General features: G+C 40.4%; 1 protein-coding gene across 1 annotated transcript in view; it reads right to left on the minus strand.

Annotated features, from left to right (window-relative positions):
• LOC133515002 (alpha-1,6-mannosylglycoprotein 6-beta-N-acetylglucosaminyltransferase B-like) overlaps positions 1 to 17905 on the minus strand; it is a 51458-nt gene that overhangs the window by 28393 nt on the left and 5160 nt on the right. The window contains exons 3-5 of the mRNA XM_061847189.1: positions 8255 to 8399; positions 3335 to 3444; positions 834 to 907 (exon numbers count right to left, since the gene is read on the minus strand). Of these exons, the coding sequence (XP_061703173.1) occupies positions 834 to 907; positions 3335 to 3444; positions 8255 to 8399 (329 nt within the window). The remainder of the gene's footprint in view (positions 1 to 833; positions 908 to 3334; positions 3445 to 8254; positions 8400 to 17905) is intronic.

A 17905-nucleotide genomic window follows, 5' to 3' on the forward strand; every position in this document is an offset into this window, starting at 1 on the left:
GCATCACACATATATAGCACGTTTCTTGACACCCAAACACAGATTAGAATTTCAAGAAATTATTTATTCACTCCTTAGTCACACCCGGTGCTGGTATGATACCCCCCCCCCCATCCCCTGGATTAGATATGATTTAAATATGCCAGTCGGTCATCAAATAGAAAAAAAAAATTACTTACAGTGTCCACTGGAGTAATGTGGTTTCTTTTTATTAATTATTTGTGTTATTACATACTTCAGGGCTGTCATTGCACTGATGAGTTATTTCCCTGCAGTTTCAGAATCTGTGCATCTTTGTTACATGCGGGCTTTCAGTGTCAACATAGTTATAATGGTTTTGCATCACTAGAAATTTACGTGGAAGTGCATTGTAGAAAATGTCTCACTTTTAGAGAATGGTTCAAGATGCTCATTATCACCCCTCGAGGATAAAGGTGGTATTGCGAGATGCAAAAGAAGGCATGAACTTGAAAAATACATTGGTCGGGGCTCCCTTATGTCATTGTGCAAATAGCATTTTGACTTTTGTCGAATATATATATATATATATATATATATATATATATATATATATATATATATATATATATATATATGTATATATATGTCTGTACAACAAGAGCTGCAATCAGTAGCTCCACCCACAGGCTACATGCTGCCCCTTTGCCACTTGAAATGTGCTCATCTTGACAACCCAGAACTCCGCGAGGAGTGTCGCTCTCAGTTCGTATTACAGTACACTCAATCTCTGCTGCGCCGAGACGGCCAGGACAATAAATGTGTTTTTCTGTGTGAAAAATAGTTTTGGAATCTAGTATCCAAGGCAGACTTACATCCATCTTGCTGGGGCAGTCTGGATAACGAGGGTCTTTAGAAATGTCACACTGTCCGAAGGCTCCTTCCTTAACTAGAGACAAGAAAAGCGAGTGGTTATCAGAGCTTATACACACACACATCTGTCTAGGCCTCATTTCAGCCAGCGTCAAAGGATTTAAATGTGTTTTGCTTTTTCCTTTCGCTTTTTGTGACACTTTTATCTGAAAGTACTGTGTTAAGAAAAGAACGAGACAAAGAAGAATATTTGACGCTTTAATGTCAATGACAGTGGCTCACAATCAAAGCAGAAAGACTGCGACACTTTTTTGTTCTGTGTTACAGTTTTTTCATTCTATTGCCAGTTGAACATCAGTAGTTATAGGAATGACTTTAAAAGAAATTGTATTTTTCTCGTAAGCGATTTGACTGGGGTTTTTTTTGTCTCGTTCCTAGCTGTCAGCCACAGGTGTTATCGTCCAACTTTCTGTGACTTTTTGGATCTTTTGTGACAGGTGTCACGCGCTTTGAGTTCTGTTTGACAAGAAAGAGCTTTGAATGAAGCTGTAGACCTCTTTCTCTATTTAGCTTCCCCAACGGGCTAGCCGCCAACTGCCTGGATTCAACTGTATACCTTTATGGCATTTATTGTTAAAAAAAAAACCATTTCTCTATAAATGGCCTAAATAACCCCATCTCATTTGTGTTAGAAGAGTTGCTAAACATTTCTATACAGTGAAGAATATTTGAACACTCTGCTATATTGCAAGTTCTGCCACTTAGAAATCATGGAGGGGTCTGAAATTTTCAGCGTAGGTGCATGTCCACTGTGAGAGATAATCTAAAAAGAAAAATCTAGAAAAGCAAGGAGTGGCCCCGTAAGAAGCATTTCAGTGTTTGGGCATGGCCTTGCCAGTCTCCTGAGCTAAACCCAATTGAAAATCTTTGGAGGGAGCTGAAACGCCGTGTTTCTCAGTGACAGCCCAGAAAACTGTCTGATCTAGAAAAGATCTGTGTGGAGGAGTGGGCCAAAATCCCTCCTGTGGTGTGTGCAGACCTGATGAACAACTACAGGAAACATTTGACCCTTATAATTGCAAACGAAGGCTACTGTACCAAATGTTAACATTGGTTTTCTCAGGTGTTCAAATACTTATTTGCAGCTGTAATCATACAAATAAATCATTAAAAAAATCATACATTTTGATTTCTGGATTTTTCTTCTTAGATTATCTCTCACAGTGGACATGCACCTACGATGAAAATTTCAGACCCCTCCATGATTTCTAAGTGGGAGAACTTGCAGTATAGCAGGGTGTTCAAATACTTATTTTCTTCACTGTATGTGCACGCTTAAATTGTATTGAGAAAATGAATTCTGTTAAATGTTGCTGTACTTAAATTGTTGCATGTACAGTGAATAAATATTTTATTAATGGTGTCAATTAATGTTTTGATATGGCACAATTTTGTGTAAGTAATATTTTAGCCTATGATTGTATTTCATCTTCTTTTTCATTAACGACAAATTAGGTAATATGAGTCCCTACCAAGCTCATGAAAGTTATTGGCCTTTACATGGCTCCTGTGCTTAATGACCATGTCACCTTTTATTATCCCTTAGCCGCTTTTCCAGCGTCCTCCTTTTTTTTCGTTCCCTTTTCACTTAATGCACTCTATCTTTATCTCTCCGCACCTCCTTCCTTCTCCATCCATCATTCCCCTCAAAGACCGAGAACTAGTGAGCCCAATTAGGGGAGAAGTCGCAGCTTCTCCCCCATGCTGCACCTCATCAGTCACAAGGTCTTATTAGCATGACAGCGGCATGACTTGAAAAGAAAATTTGCGTGGCGCCGCATTTAACTCAAGCTCATTTAAATGGTATCAGACAGTATGACACGTTAATGACACAACATGTTGGACCGTCATCCCAAAGAGCAACGTGGATTAAAATCAGATTTTGCTTTCCGTCCGATGCAGAAATTGAAAGTCACAGCTAATGAAAACGCTGACAGAGCCGCATCCCAATAGCTAGCGTCACGGTCATTCATCATTATGATTTAAATATCCTGCTTCAGCAAAGTAGCGCTGTAAGGCCGGACGGAGAATGTGTTGTGTGGATCATCGGAGTGCTTCCAAACAGGTCATAAATGAAGGGTTCACGATTTGAATGGGCATCGTGTCGTAAATAATGCCTGTCATGTTCTGTGAGCTCAACCAGCAAGTGCAAGTTACTCATAAATTGTGCATCCAAGAACATTCAGACTTGACAGTTTGGCTTGTGCAGGCAGAGAGGAAAGTGTTTTTTGAAATTGCACGGATTTGAAATGCTTGGGTGGGAGACATCTGAAGGGCTACAGCTGTACTTGACATTCTCAAGGTGTGGGAGAGAGCAGGACAGGTCTGTGTATGAGTATGCGTACGCGTGTTTGCGTGTGCATGTGTGTGTGTGTGTGTGTGTGTGTGTGTGTGTGTGTGTGGTGTGTGTGTGTGTGTGTGTGTGTTCGGGTTTCAATCTCACTTCTTTTGCTTGCAATGGTGCGCTGGAGAATCTGCTCCACCCTCCCTGCCATGTCCGACATGTTCTGGGCTATGGCCTGGATCCGCTCCACCAGACCCATTGGCTGAATTCTGACACACACACACACATGCGCACATATAATATTCCAAGCAAATAATAATAATAATACATCCTGCTCTAAATACATCAGGCTTCATCCTGATCTTTTTCAACATAATGAATGAAATATGGGGCAACATGATAGCGCTGCTGTATAGCTTTGGCCTCACAGTTCTGAGGAAGTGGGAATCACAAACCAACGGTGCGGCGGCCGACCCAAATGCAGGACTCCAAAACAAGGGCATGATGTTAGGCGTGGTTTTATTTAGAAAACTGGTCGATTCCAAAAAGCAAGTCAAAACAAGGAAGAGGTACAGATACACGAGGCTAGGCAGGATCCAAAAGACGTAAAGCAAGCCGATGACTATGGGGCAAACTAATGGGCATAACAGGATGTGATTAACAAAAGGGCACAGAATCCCTGTGACGAGGATAGCTCAACACTACACTGACTCTCTGTGTTGGCGAATCCAACTGGCAGTGAACTCAACACACTGACACGAGGCAACGAACTGGCAAACCTCCAAACTTAAATACATGATCAATTAGAGTGCCAATGCTCAAGAGATGTGACGAGTACCAGAGGTGTCACTGCCCAGATGGTGGCCAGGGCGCCCCATCTTGGCAGTGGTCCGGCCTTGCTCATGACACTGGTGTTCAAATCCCGGCCCTGCCTCTGTGGAGCTTGCGTCTTCTTCCCGTGCCTGCGTGGGTTTCCTCCTGCCACTCCGGTTTCCTCCCACATCCCAAAAACATCTCTTGATTGGAGACTCTAAATTGCCATTAGGTGTGATTGTGAGTGTGACTGTTGTATGTCTCTGTCTGGCCTGCTATTGGCTGGCAACCAGTTCAGGGTGTACCCCACCTCCTGCCCAATGACAGCTGCGATTGATTCCAGCACTCCATGACCCTTGTGAGGATAAGCAGCAGGGAAAATGGATGGATGGATGAATGAAATACACATTGATCTTAGTGCATTGTTGTAAAAAAAAATAATAAAAAAAGCTTGCTGCCTGCAGCACATTTTAAAAAATCCTGTATTGTTGTGTACAGTATAATGCATGAATTGCATAAATTCAATGATTTTGTTTTCATTTGGCCCAGAGATCCAGATTCTAAGATGCCTTGTTAGATACATGAGCCGAGATGATTATAGAGCATTTATTTGCATTACAAAAGTGGGGATCACAAAAGACGTGCATAATTCTCGAATTCATAATACTTAAAACTAATTTGTCGGGCGTTTTAATTAGCAAATACTTTGTCAAAAAAATACAAAAAAGCAGAACTACCTTCTGTGCATCTTGGCCTAGATGTAAAATGTGCTCTTACATTTTTAACTGGTGAAAAAGTGGGAGTATTAAAGCGATAAATAAATACCGCAAAACTTTTCACCCACACATACAATTTGTAATAAAATATATGCACTTGAATGATTCATACGGCGCATTGTACTCAAAGACATACAGCGTGGGTAAAGAAGTGGGTATATTCTGAAAAGAATAACCAATAAATAATCTACACTGTTGTACCATAATAAATGTTTTACATCGTTTGAAATTAAATTATGTACACTGTATTTTTGTTTCATTGGAATGGTTGACTCACATTCTCGTTTTGCTTATAGAAAAGATTTTGGGAGAGAATTTGTCACAATACAAGAGGTGAATTGCCCGTGCTCCCTCCTGTCAGATATGGACCGTATTCCCACTTTCTCACATGCTACATGCAAAATTGTCTAAACACGGCTCTTCTCCTTGAAAAGAGTTCTTTTTAATGAGCTCTTTTGCTTTGCCTCCCTCTGAAAATCTCTTCAAAGTAATGGAACGGTGGTTCTATTGGGTTCTGTGGGCGATGAGCTTATTTACATAAGCATAGTATATCCTAACCTTGCATCAACCCCTATTTTTTCCCCACAATTCCAGGAAGACGTGACAGGAAAATGTTCTTGTTTATCAGATAACAAAAAAATGAAATGCCATTCATGCGGGGACACAAGCACGACAGGAACAATGTACACACATGCACAGTGAAAGCGACGGAGTGCAACAGTACAACGGCTGCATCTCTGGGGTCACCAGTTTCGTCAGATTAAATGGAGGTTGGCATTATAATCATCCACAAAATTAGAAGCACCAAATTGGGGGCCTTTGCCACAGTAACATTTACCGTTTAGTGTGAAAGGGGCCAATTAAATGTTTATTTGAAAATATTTTGTTTGAGCATCGTCATTGTGATGTACTTGTGCACATTTGTCGCATCGTAGGCTCTGTAATATTAATATAATATGAAGTGACCAGCACCTGGACCTGTTCGGACATGCTTGTAGAAAGAATGTACGTCTACTGCATGTCCTATTTCGCTCTCCAGAGTGACACTAGGAAGAAAAGTGGCAGCTGGGTGAGTGGGCAAGGTGCGTTCAAGGACACTGCGTGAATGGGAGTGAATGTGTTCTTTGTCATGCACTGCATAATTGTCAAAATGGAAAATTATTATTTGTACCAGAACACTTTGGTGAAAACAATGTATGATCACCGTGATTTTATTTAATGCATTTTATTTTGGAATACAAGAGTAGATTTTTTTTAATATACTATGATAATAATAGTAGTTATAACTGTAGTAATATCATATAAATATAACATACTGCAGCTGCCAGAACTGTGACGAATGCAAAGATATCAGTGTTCTTTGTCCATTGTTCCAGTCATAATTTGTTGCATCTTTTAGTTTGCACACTAAGGACAAAAGTCCCAGTTTTGTCTTAATTCCTTAGTTTAAAAAACACCGATCAAGTACAGCATTTCTTCGTGTTATGATTGTAAGATTAATGGTGCGAATAATGCATCGGGTTATATTTTACTAATTCATATTAAAAAATTTGAAATCTGTTGAATGTAATCCAAAATGTTTTTTGTCCAGAATTCGGGAGTCTAGTTTGTGGCCACATACTGCAAGAAATTTGGTAAACACGATAACATTAAGCAAACTGTTCTGGTTCCATGGCAAATGCAGTGGATTAACATTCCTTATTGTAAAAATGTAGTTATGAGTACTTTGTGGGCCGTTGTTCAGTGACATCTCTGTTGCTATATGAGAGTCAGAATTTAGAATCAAATGTTTTCCTGTGGGCTTCAGGAAAAATGAAAAATTTAAAAAAAGATATCAGGTAACCTGGAAAATCTAAAACTGTATTGAAGCCTTTGCTTTTGTTACCTGAGAGAGTATTACATATGTATTATTAAAGTTCCGTATACTTCCAATAGGATGTGATTTGACGATTCTGTGCAAGAATGTAAGAAAATGTAAGAAAGCAAAAGTACGTGTAAAAATCAATAGTTATTATCCAGGTGGAGTAGCGATGGAAATGGACGGTACACAAAGAGGGGCAGCCTCCATTACTCAAAACCATGAGTAGATTCGAGTGTGAGAGGTCTGTTGCTGTGGCAACCACACTCACATACGGGTTGGCAGCTGGAGCAAGTCATTAAAAGACCAATGCTCTTATCGTTGTCTTGGACTGTTTTGTGTTCACAAATTATGCAGAGTTAAAGTTACTTTTTTTTAATCTGAAGAACTGGTATCATTTAGTAGGAAATGTCAGTAGAAAACTGTACATTTTTCATTTACAGTTAAAAAAAATGATCCATACGTTTTCTCAAAAAAATGACCAGGTAATGTTATTAAGCTATAGATGATTGAATGTGATGTTTCTTTTCCTTTATTGTGTGAAATAAAGGATAATTATTAAAATCTCATAGCGTAGCACCAAAAAAGAAAAATGTCAAAAAAGTATACTGACAGAAATAATGACCTTGTCTCAGTTTACATGCAAAATAGTTGAAATTGATAAGTTTCAAGCTAAGCTATTATTCTGTCATAGAAATGCCATCAATGTAGATACAAAAGTCGAATGTCATTTCTTGAGATCATAATAGATGTACTGTATTTGATTTTGCTACAGATGGTTCACCTGAAGACATTTAATTACTTCACACACAAATTGCATGAGTACACGGTTAGACACCTCATCGGGTTTTAAGAGTTTTATTCTCAACTTGAATTGCAGTAAATTATGGAAAATAGTGTCGAGTTATTGCTTCTATTGTTTGTGGTGGAGGCGTCATGGTGGATCAGCTGGAAAGTGTTGTCCTCACAGTTCTCAGGTCCCAGGTTCAAACCCGGACACGCCTATATGGAGTTTGCATGTTCTGCCCGTGCCTCCGTGAGTTCCCTCCGGGCACTCCGGTTTCCTCTCACATCCCAAAAACATGCGACATTAATTGGACACTAAATTGCCCCTAGGTGTGATTGTGCGTGTGACTGATTGTCTTCATGTGCCCTGCAATTGGCTGGCAACCAGTTCAGGATGTACCCTGCCTCCTACCCATTGATAGTTGGGATAGGCTTGAGTACTCCCACAATCCTTGTGAGAATAAGCAGCGAAGAAAATGGATGGGTGAATGTTTGTGGTGGTGGTAGGGGGTTACAGGAGGATCTTGCACAAGTACACCAGGTCACCCTTATATTACCGTCACTTTTTCAAGGTGAACACTGTTAACACCTATAAAAACACTTCTTAGTATTTTACTGTAAAATATGTGGTAAATAGCGGTAGAATTAACAGGAATGTCTAACTGTATAGTAGGCTAGAAGGACATTGACTCCTCATAATTTCCCTACAGAATCAACTGTCATCACCCGATAGCTGAAGTTGCTTCTTAAAAAGCTGCCACACAAGTCAAAATATTGTGTCCTGCAAGACGAGTACAACGCTTGTACAGCTGGGACTCAACGATAAAGGAGATACGCTTGGCGTACCTGTCGAGGACAGAGGCGAGCTCATCCAACTTGTGGGTTTCGGTGGTGTTACCCAGTCTAGACAGGGTGTCCATCCGCTTCATAATGACTTCCAGCATGTCGCTGATTTTCCTGAGCACACCGCGGGATTCTTGACCCCCAAATACTGAAAAGGGAAGAAAAAAAAGTTGAAAAAACAGGTCAGAAGCGGGACGAAAATGGAGCAAAGTCAGGAATTTAGGTTTAATCACAGTTTCACTAAAAGTCCAGTAGTAGTTGAAAATAAGCAGTACCAACAAAATGAAATGCATGCTATTGATTTAAATTAAATTGATTTACTGATTACTGCAACTAAAGCACGCCAAGGTCAATCTATTATTTCTATCATTACTCTATTTTAAATAATACACTGTAGTTTTTTTTGGTTCCCTGACTGTCCTTCATTATTAAATCAGCAGCTCACCAGGAGCCTGTGTTCCAGCAGACGGGGGTGAAAAGGCAGAATCAGCAATTTATTCTGACAGTATTGGTTTTGTTTTCTTGCTCGACTCAAATAATTAATGACCCGAGTGGTGGTCTCGTGCTGTTAGCAAACACCTTGTCAATTAACTGGCCTACAGCGGCAGGCAGTAATGTCAAAAGACTGCATCGCTACATGTTGAGGTCCTCATCCCGCACTGGTTTTGGATCAAACTAAGCTCTAAACACTAATTAGCGCACAATAGCGTCAGTAGTCAAGCAGCCGAGGATCCTTGCAGCAAAGAAATTACAATTAGATGCAGCACGTGACCACAGTGTATGCCATCAGAAATTAAAAGAATTGGAGTGGTTCCATGAAAGCTGAAAAGCACAATAAAATATACATACATTAATTACCAGTTGTACAAAAGAAAAAGCAAACAGAACAGAAAAACAGACAAGCAAACAGAAAAAGCACCACAAGAAAATATTTTTCTACCCTTGGTGTGCAGTGCAGCAACAAAAAGAAAAGAGTACCGTATATATATATATATATTTTTTTTTTTTTTAAAAAAACACGCTCAACTCAGTTTAAAGGTCTTACATGAAATTGCAGGAGATTTTCAGCTGAGAAGCGAATAGTGTTTTGGAGTGACTGTAAATATTTCTTTCTCCTTTTCCTCACACTTTCAATCATTGCCGGGATATATGCAGTCAAATAGGCCGAGCGAAAGCCTCCTTTCAATAATTCAACAGTTTGACAATAATTTTTCACTTCCAAAGACAGATGATTTCCCACACAGACAGCTTTGTAGCAGCAGCAGTTTGAACAATCGCTTAAGTAGAAAGAACGAAGCCAAACAGGAAAAAAGACGAGATCTTAAATAGGACCCAAGTGCTGTAAAGTAAAATAGAATATACTCTCTGCCCCAAATTGTACTGATTGTAGGAGGCTTCCAACATCTTCTACCATGCAGTACACAATTATATCTGAGAATAGTGCCTCCAACTTTAAACGGGAGATTGGAGCTGCCTGAGAAGGATTCCAGATATTTGCCCTAAGTTGCTCTCTGAGCTGCAGCGCTGCAGTAAATCTAAAAGCCTCTGGGCGAGGAAGGAGAACTGACAATTCTTCACGATAATACGTCTCATAAATCACCAATACTGAGACTCAACACCCTTTGTCCACGTTACGTTTTTAGAACAGTAACTTATATAGCATATGTTTCCAATCAAGTATTCATGAGGCCATCATTCACTCCAACTTCCATTGTGTTCCTTACTAAAATCACACTGCGTAACTTTTTTTAATGCCAATGTGGAGCCTACACTGTGCGATTCCTCATCTGCCGTTAACGACTTTAAATAGCAGCAGCTAATCTCCTCTAACGACTCCATCAATATTGAACAACTTCCTGGATTGGAGCACCATTTGCACTGCAGCCTGCTTTGTGCTCTGAGATCAGACGGCTAGCAAGGTAACGTCATAGCGTAATTTGAAATTTGGATATAAATGTTATAAACACCGACCAGCCACAACATACTGACCACTTGCTAAATATGAGAGAAATTAAAAATACTTTGTCTTTACAAAGGTTTTTCTGCATGGTTTGGGTTAGTACTGCTAGAGAGGTGTTAATTTCACAATTTTAGTTGTTCATTCATCACTGTAGTTAGATTTTTCAGTGGTGTAATACTGTAATGCATTGTAGTAATGGTACATATATCGTGTAATAGAAATTTAGCTTTTGGTTTGCTTTATCAATATAACAAAATTATATGAGATGAAACATTTAGCATGAGGTTATATATATATATATATATATATATATATACATAAAAAAATTGATGTGTACCACAATTTGCTACTAGCTTGTCACACCATCAAGGAACAATATGAACTTATTCCAGCAATAACTTCTGTAGGATAGATGACATAACATTGTATATTTGGCATTTAAAATGTATAAACTGAGTTGCTTAAAGTTTAAAGGAAGCCTCACCATTTGAGAACCTCTACGGTTACATTACAAAATGTGCTGTTTACACAGCTACATTTTCAGTTGCTAACGCCAGATACAATCGAAATTGAACATTTTCAGGGTTTCCGTCTTGTTTATACAAAAAGCCCGTTTTTGAAAGATACCGTCTCGCTAGATGAGCTCACTTTCATGGTCATCATCTCACAAGAAAACAGTGGTTGATAGGACTGCACTTCATTCAGCATTACACTTACTCAAGCTCATTTAGGCAAAAATTTGACTGGTCAGAGAAGTTTTACTGAAGCATCATTTTTACTGTTACTCAAGTATATACATTAAGGGCAGCATTCTTACTTGAGTTCTATATTTGGGAACACTCCTCACCTCTGAGTACACACACAAACCTATCTCCTCTTCCTGTGCATTCAATCCTAATTTAAAGATTCATTAAAGAGAAGGCCGATTGAGATCTAAAGGCTCTCAGAGCAGTGAACGATTGCCCCTAATTTTATTCTCTGTGCAACTCCACACTCTTATTCTCTCTGAACATGGAAACCAGCTCTGCTATTTAAATAGCTCGAGTCAAAAGCTGCTGTTGTCTGCATATGCGAGGCGGCACTTTTGCTATGTTATGATTTATTTGTTATTATTTATTTTTCCACACCGGAAATCAAATCACATTGTCACTTGGTGGTTTCAATAAGATTCATTTTTATTTAAAAATAAAATAAAATTCTTCTTCTTCTTTTCCTTTCGGCTTGTCCCGTTAGGGGTCGCCACAGCGTGTCATCTTTTGCCATCTTAGCCTATCTCCTGCATCTTCCTCTCTAACCCCAACTGCCCTCATGTCTTCCCTCACCACATCCATAAACCTTCTCTTTGGTCTTCCTCTCGCTCTTTTGCCTGGGAGCTCCATCCTCAGCATCCTTCTACCAATATACTCAGTCTCTCGCCTCTGAACATGTCCAAACCATCGAAGTCTGCTCTCTCGAATCTTGTCTCCAAAACATCCAGCTTTGGCTGTCCCTCGAATGAGCTCATTTCTAATCCTATCCAACCTGCTCACTCCGAGCGAGAACCTCAACATCTTCATTTCTGCCACCTCCAGTTCATCTTCCTGTTGTTTCTTCAGTGCCACCGTCTCTAATCCGTACATCATGGCCGGCCTCACCACTGTTTTGTAAACTTTGCCCTTCATCCTAGCAGACACTCTTCTGTCACATAACACACCAGACACCTTTCGCCAGCTGTTCCAACCTGCTTGGACCCGTTTCTTCACTTCCTGACCACACTCTCCATTGCTCTGTATTGTTGACCCCAAGTATTTGAAGTCGTCCACCCTCGCTATCTCTTCTCCCTGTAGCCTCACTCTTCCCCCTCTACTTTTCTCATTCACGCACATATATTCTGTTTTACTTCGGCTAATCTTCATTCCTCTCCTTTCCAGTGCATGTCTCCATCTTTCCAATTGTTCCTCTGCGTGCTCCCTGCTTTCACTGCATATGACAATATCATCTGCGAACATCATGGTCCAAGGGGATTCCAGTCTAACCTCATCTGTCAGCCTATCCATTACCACTGCAAACAGGAAGGGGCTCAGAGCTGATCCCTGATGCAGTCCCACCTCCACCTTAAATTCCTCTGTCACACCTAAGGCACACCTCAACATTGTTCTGCTGCCATCATACATGTCCTGTACTATTTTAACATACTTCTCTGCCACACCAGACTTACGCATGCAGTACCACAGTTCCTCTCTTGGTACTCTGTCATAGGCTTTCTCTAGATCCACAAAGACACAATGTAGCTCCTTCTGACCTTCTCTGTATTTTTCCACGAGCATCCTCAAGGCAAATAATGCATCTGTGGTACTCTTTCTAGGCATGAAACCATACTGTTGCTCGCAGATACTTACTTCTGTCCTGAGTCTAGCCTCCACTACTCTTTCCCATAACTTCAGTGTGTGGCTCATCAACTTTATTCCTCTATAGTTCCCACAGCTCTGAACATCCCCTTTGTTCTTAAAGATGGGAACTAGAACACTCTTCCTCCATTCTTCAGGCATCTTTTCGCCCGCTAGTATTCTGTTGAATAAGTTGGTCAAAAACTCCACAGCCATCTCTCCAAATTGCTTCCATACCTCTACCGGTATGTCATCAGGACCAACTGCCTTTCCATTTTTCATCCTTTGTAGTGCCTTTCTGACTTCCCCCTTAGTAATCATTTCCACTTCCTGGTCCTTCACTCTTGCCTCTTCAACTCTTCCTTCTCTCTCATTTTCTTCATTCATCAACTTCTCAAAGTATTTTTTCCATCTATTTAGCACACTACCGGTACCAGTCAACACATTTCCATCTCTATCCTTAATCACCCTGACCTGCTGCACATCCTTCCCATCTCTATCCCTCTGTCTGGCCAACCTGTAGAGATCCTTTTCTCCTTCTTTCGTGTCCAACCTGGTGTACATGTCTTCATATGCCTCTTGTTTAGCCTTTGCCACCTCTACCTTTGACCTACGTCGCATCTCGATGTACTCCTTTTGCCTCTCCTTTGTCCTCTCAGTATCCCACTTCTTCTTCGCTAATCTCTTTCCTTGTATGACTCCCTGTATTTTGGGGTTCCACCACCAAGTCTCCTTCTCCCCTTTCCTACCAGATGACACACCAAGTACTCTCCTGCCTGTCTCTCTGATCACCTTGGCTGTCGTCGTCCAGTCTTCCGCGAGCTTCGGTTGTCCATCGAGAGCCTGTCTCACCTCTTTCCGGAAGGTCGCACAACATTCTTCCTTTCTCAGCTTCCACCACATGGTTCTCTGCTCTACCTTTGTCTTCTTAATCTTCCTACCCACCACCAGAATCATCCTACATACTACCATCCTATGCTGTCGAGCTACACTCTCCCCTACCACTACTTTACAGTCAGTAACCTCCTTCAGATTACATCGTCTGCACAAAATATAATCTACCTGCGTGGTTCTACCTCCGCTCTTGTAGGTCACTATATGTTCCTCCCTCTTCTGGAAATAAGTGTTCACTACAGCCATCTCCATCCTTTTTGCAAAGTCCACCACCATCTGCCCTTCAAAGTTCCTTTCCTGGATGCCGTACTTACCCATCACTTCTTCATCGCCCCTGTTTCCTTTACCAATATGTCCATTACAATCTGCACCAATCACAACTCTCTCGCTGTCTGGGATGCTCAGAACTACTTCATCTAGTTCCTTCCAGAATTTCTCTTTCAACTCTAGGTCACATCCTACCTGTGGTGCATAGCCGCTAACCACATTATACATAACACCCTCAATTTCAAATTTTAGTCTCATCACTCGATCTGATACTCTTTTCACCTCCAAGACATTCTTAGCCAGCTCTTCCTTTAAAATAACCCCTACTCCATTTCTCTTCCCATCTACTCCGTGGTAGAATAATTTAAACCCTGCTCCCAAACTTCTAGCCTTACTACCTTTCCACCTGCTCTCTTGGATGCACAGAATATCAACCTTTCTCCTAATCATCATGTCAACCAACTCCTGTGCTTTTCCTGTCATAGTCCCAACATTCAAAGTCCCTACACTCAATTGTAGGCTCTGTGCATTCCTCTTTTTCTTCTGACGATGGATCCGGTTTCCTCCTCTTCTTTGTCTTCGACCCACAGTAGCTGAATTTCCACCGACGCCCTGCAGGTTAGCAGTGCCGGGGGCGGGCGTTGTCAACCCGGGCCACGACCGATCCGGTATGGGATTCTTTAGATGAACGCTCATATTTGTTTGGCACAGTTTTTACGCCGGATGCCCTTCCTGACGCAACCCTCTGCATTTATCCGGGCTTGGGACCGGCCTACAGATTGCACTGGTTTGTGCCCCCATAGGGCTGCATTTAAAAATAAAATAAAATAAAAGAAGAAAATTACAAAATAAAAATTCCAGCATCCATATGCAAAGCTCAGCTGATAAAACTCGAGGCTATTAAAACACAATTAATTTCTCTGAAGTGTGTCACAGCAAACAATGAGGATATGAGTTGCATTCTCTTTAATGCTCTCAGTGTTCCCATTGTGCCAAACCAGGACAATATGATGTTCATTTGCATAAAGATATTTCCTGTTTCCAAAGCAAAAAAATAATAATAATAAGTTTGCATGTATGCCAAATAAGTATACAAGAATAGCAAATGTTACCTGAACTAAAAGTTTAGGTGAACTTTCTGACCCACTTTCAGCTCAACCAAACAACATTTGAGCAACATTTGAAGGATGAGCTTTCTGAATCAGAATCACCACTCACTGACTACATAAAATTATTCAGTTCAAAAGGTCTTTTTTTGTGAGACTTGAGAGATTTACTTTGCATCACACTTTAGATTTGCAGCTGTGGGATTATTTTTTGCAGCGATGTGTCACCATGTTGCATGGACAATCCTTGCAAATAAGTGTTCTGCAGCTAATTTACAGAAGCCATTGGAATTAAGTTGTTCATTTCCCACTGGTATCCTCAGGAGACAATTTAAACAAGTAGCACGACTTACATCAACACCGTGTGGGTGCAAATTTGAAACAACACTTCGCGTACTGAGACCTGCAGCCCAAGTCATTAGCAGCAAAATGGCAAAAATTGGTCTCTGGTTTGAAGAGACAATAAGTGGTAGGTGATGCCACAAAGCTGTACACAACAAAACAGGATGACACACGGGAGACCTGAGTGCAGTTTACGCTTGTGATATAGTGCAGCTGGGAAAGATATTTGGAATTTTAAAGCCTGAATCAGAATTTTGTGTACGCTACACCGCCAGTGGGCATATCATGGTGGTAGCTGTGTCAGGTAGTAAAATAGTCTGACATCACACAAAATAAAGAATCAAAGAACATGGCCATAAACAAAGGATGGCACCTTGCATTTTGTATTTTTTTTCTTTTTGTTGTGCCTAGTTATGACAAAAAGAAGACAAGCGATGCCTGTGAAAACATATATTTTGTTTTCTTCTCTTTACATTCACATGATCACATTTTAGAAATAATCTGTCTGATCAAATGTGCAGCAGTTTTAATACTACAAGGACAACTACCTACATAGTACCAGGGAAGTATCACTGCGGTTGTTCCTTCAATGGAGGCTTTCTAAAAAGTAGCACAGTAAAGATCAACGGTGTGGAATTTATTGTTGATTAACCAAATCTTTCAGCAACCGAGGCAAAATGAGGTGGTGCAAAGCATCCCATCCGATGCCCAAAGTACATCCAAGAATACATTCTGAGGTCACCTAAAACATCAAGCAAATACCCATTGTTTTTTTTTTTTTTTTTTTTTTTTTTTCAGAAGTGCACATTGTAGCGTATTGTGTTTTTGATGAGTGTAAGATTAGCTGATCCAGACACCAATGCTCTTTTATAGATTTATTTGTGAATTATTTCTTTACAAGGAAAGATTCCAATCCTGGATTCAGTATAGGATGCAGAAAGTCATTTAGTATTCGCATCAACATCTGCGAAAAATATATGCCTATCACTAGATGACAGAATGGGACCAGTTGTCAGGAGTCAATTAGATTTATCCATCATGTTGCAAAATATTATGTCACTGTCACTGTCTGCACATTACAATACTAACACCAAACCACAGCCAGTCAATTTGGGCCCGAAACCTTTGATTGAGATGAGCGAATGTCATGTTCAGCATGATGATGACCGAATGTATAAGTCCAAATCAACAAAACAATAGCTTCACCAGAAAAACAAAACAAAGTTCTGAAATAGCAACCCCAAAGCACAGACCTAAATGAAATACATAATCTTTTTGTTTTTTTTCCATTACCCTGGTTTTGGAAATTCAATTTATAGTTCACCTTCTAAATCCGTGCGCCATACTCTCCATGTCTATTTGAAGAAATATGGCTTTGTTTGTGTGCCAGCAATAAAAGGTTTCCATTAACATCCAAGCCATTTAGTGTACTTTGCCCAAGGTAAGTATCACAGGCCTTTGAGGCAATGCTGCGTTAAGAAACTCTGGTTAAAAGGACATACTGAAGGTGGTCTTCAAAGAGCTTATTTGAAAGTGCCAGTACACCTCTGGCGCCTTCAAGATAGCTTGGCTCAAATATCTCTGTCTTTAATGCTTCCCACCCCGCTAGAAAATGTATCCCCGTGCCACCCTTCTTCTTTTTCACATCATTAGTCGGCATGTACCTTCAAGGGAACCTATTAAGGGAAACACGTGCATTTTAAAAGTGGCTCCAGCTCTCATCCACTCATGTGTCATCCGGGCCAGGTTGGACTCCCTTGCAGTAAATGTAGAACCGCATTACACCCAGAGTAGTTTGTCAAAATTCTGCCCTCTTGTCAAACCTGTTCATCAGTCCATTTTCAATGACGCTCATCATTTTAAGGTTTAAGAGGGCACTCGAGCCAATCCAGATGTTTTACAGGACTAAATAAGATTTCTAAACACATAGAGTCAGTACACACATGTCTAAATACAAGGTTTTTGTGATATAAAAAAAAAAGACCTTGATCAACCGTTCTAAAACTTTTACAACCATCAGTGTGCCATACAAACTGTCAAACTCAATTATTTTGTTTATCTTTTCAAAAGAGGAAGTAAAAATAAATAAGTCAGATCATGTTCTTGCACAAGTGTGCACATCCTGAGAGCTGGTGATGTAGCTGTGTTCATAATTAACCAATAGTATTCAAACTTCTGTATGGTGGGATCAGCACACACCTGCAACAATTTAAAATATCTGCATCTCTGACGTTTGAGTATTTTTCCCTGACATATTTTGTTGTCATTGTTTTTAGCAGAAGCCTGAATGAAATTTTAATGAGGGAGTTTCCGCCCGATGTCACTTGTTGACAGACAGTGGCCTCTGTGCTGGGCATCTAAACAACTGGCGTTTTGCATTCCAAAAGAATGTTAACGTTTGTGGTTTGTAAGGTGCCTCCAAATTGCAGAATAAATAATTGGGTTTCTCATCACCACCAACACCAACAATGCCTAGTTAGTGCTGTCCTCACTAGTTCCGTTGCATGGCAAAACATGCTCTAAGTCAACCGGAACAGTCCAGTTGTGATTGATTCAATGCCCTGAGAATGAAAGGTGTGTACTAACATTGATCTCTTCTTCTTTTCCTTTCAGCTTGTCCTGTTAGGGGTCACCACAGCGTGTCATTTTTTTTCTTTCTAAGCCTATCTCGTGCATCTTCTCTAACACCCACTGTCCTCATGTCCTCCCTCACAACATC

This window comes from Syngnathoides biaculeatus, chromosome 16, assembly GCF_019802595.1.
Source record: "Syngnathoides biaculeatus isolate LvHL_M chromosome 16, ASM1980259v1, whole genome shotgun sequence".
Taxonomy (NCBI): Eukaryota; Metazoa; Chordata; class Actinopteri; order Syngnathiformes; family Syngnathidae; genus Syngnathoides; species Syngnathoides biaculeatus.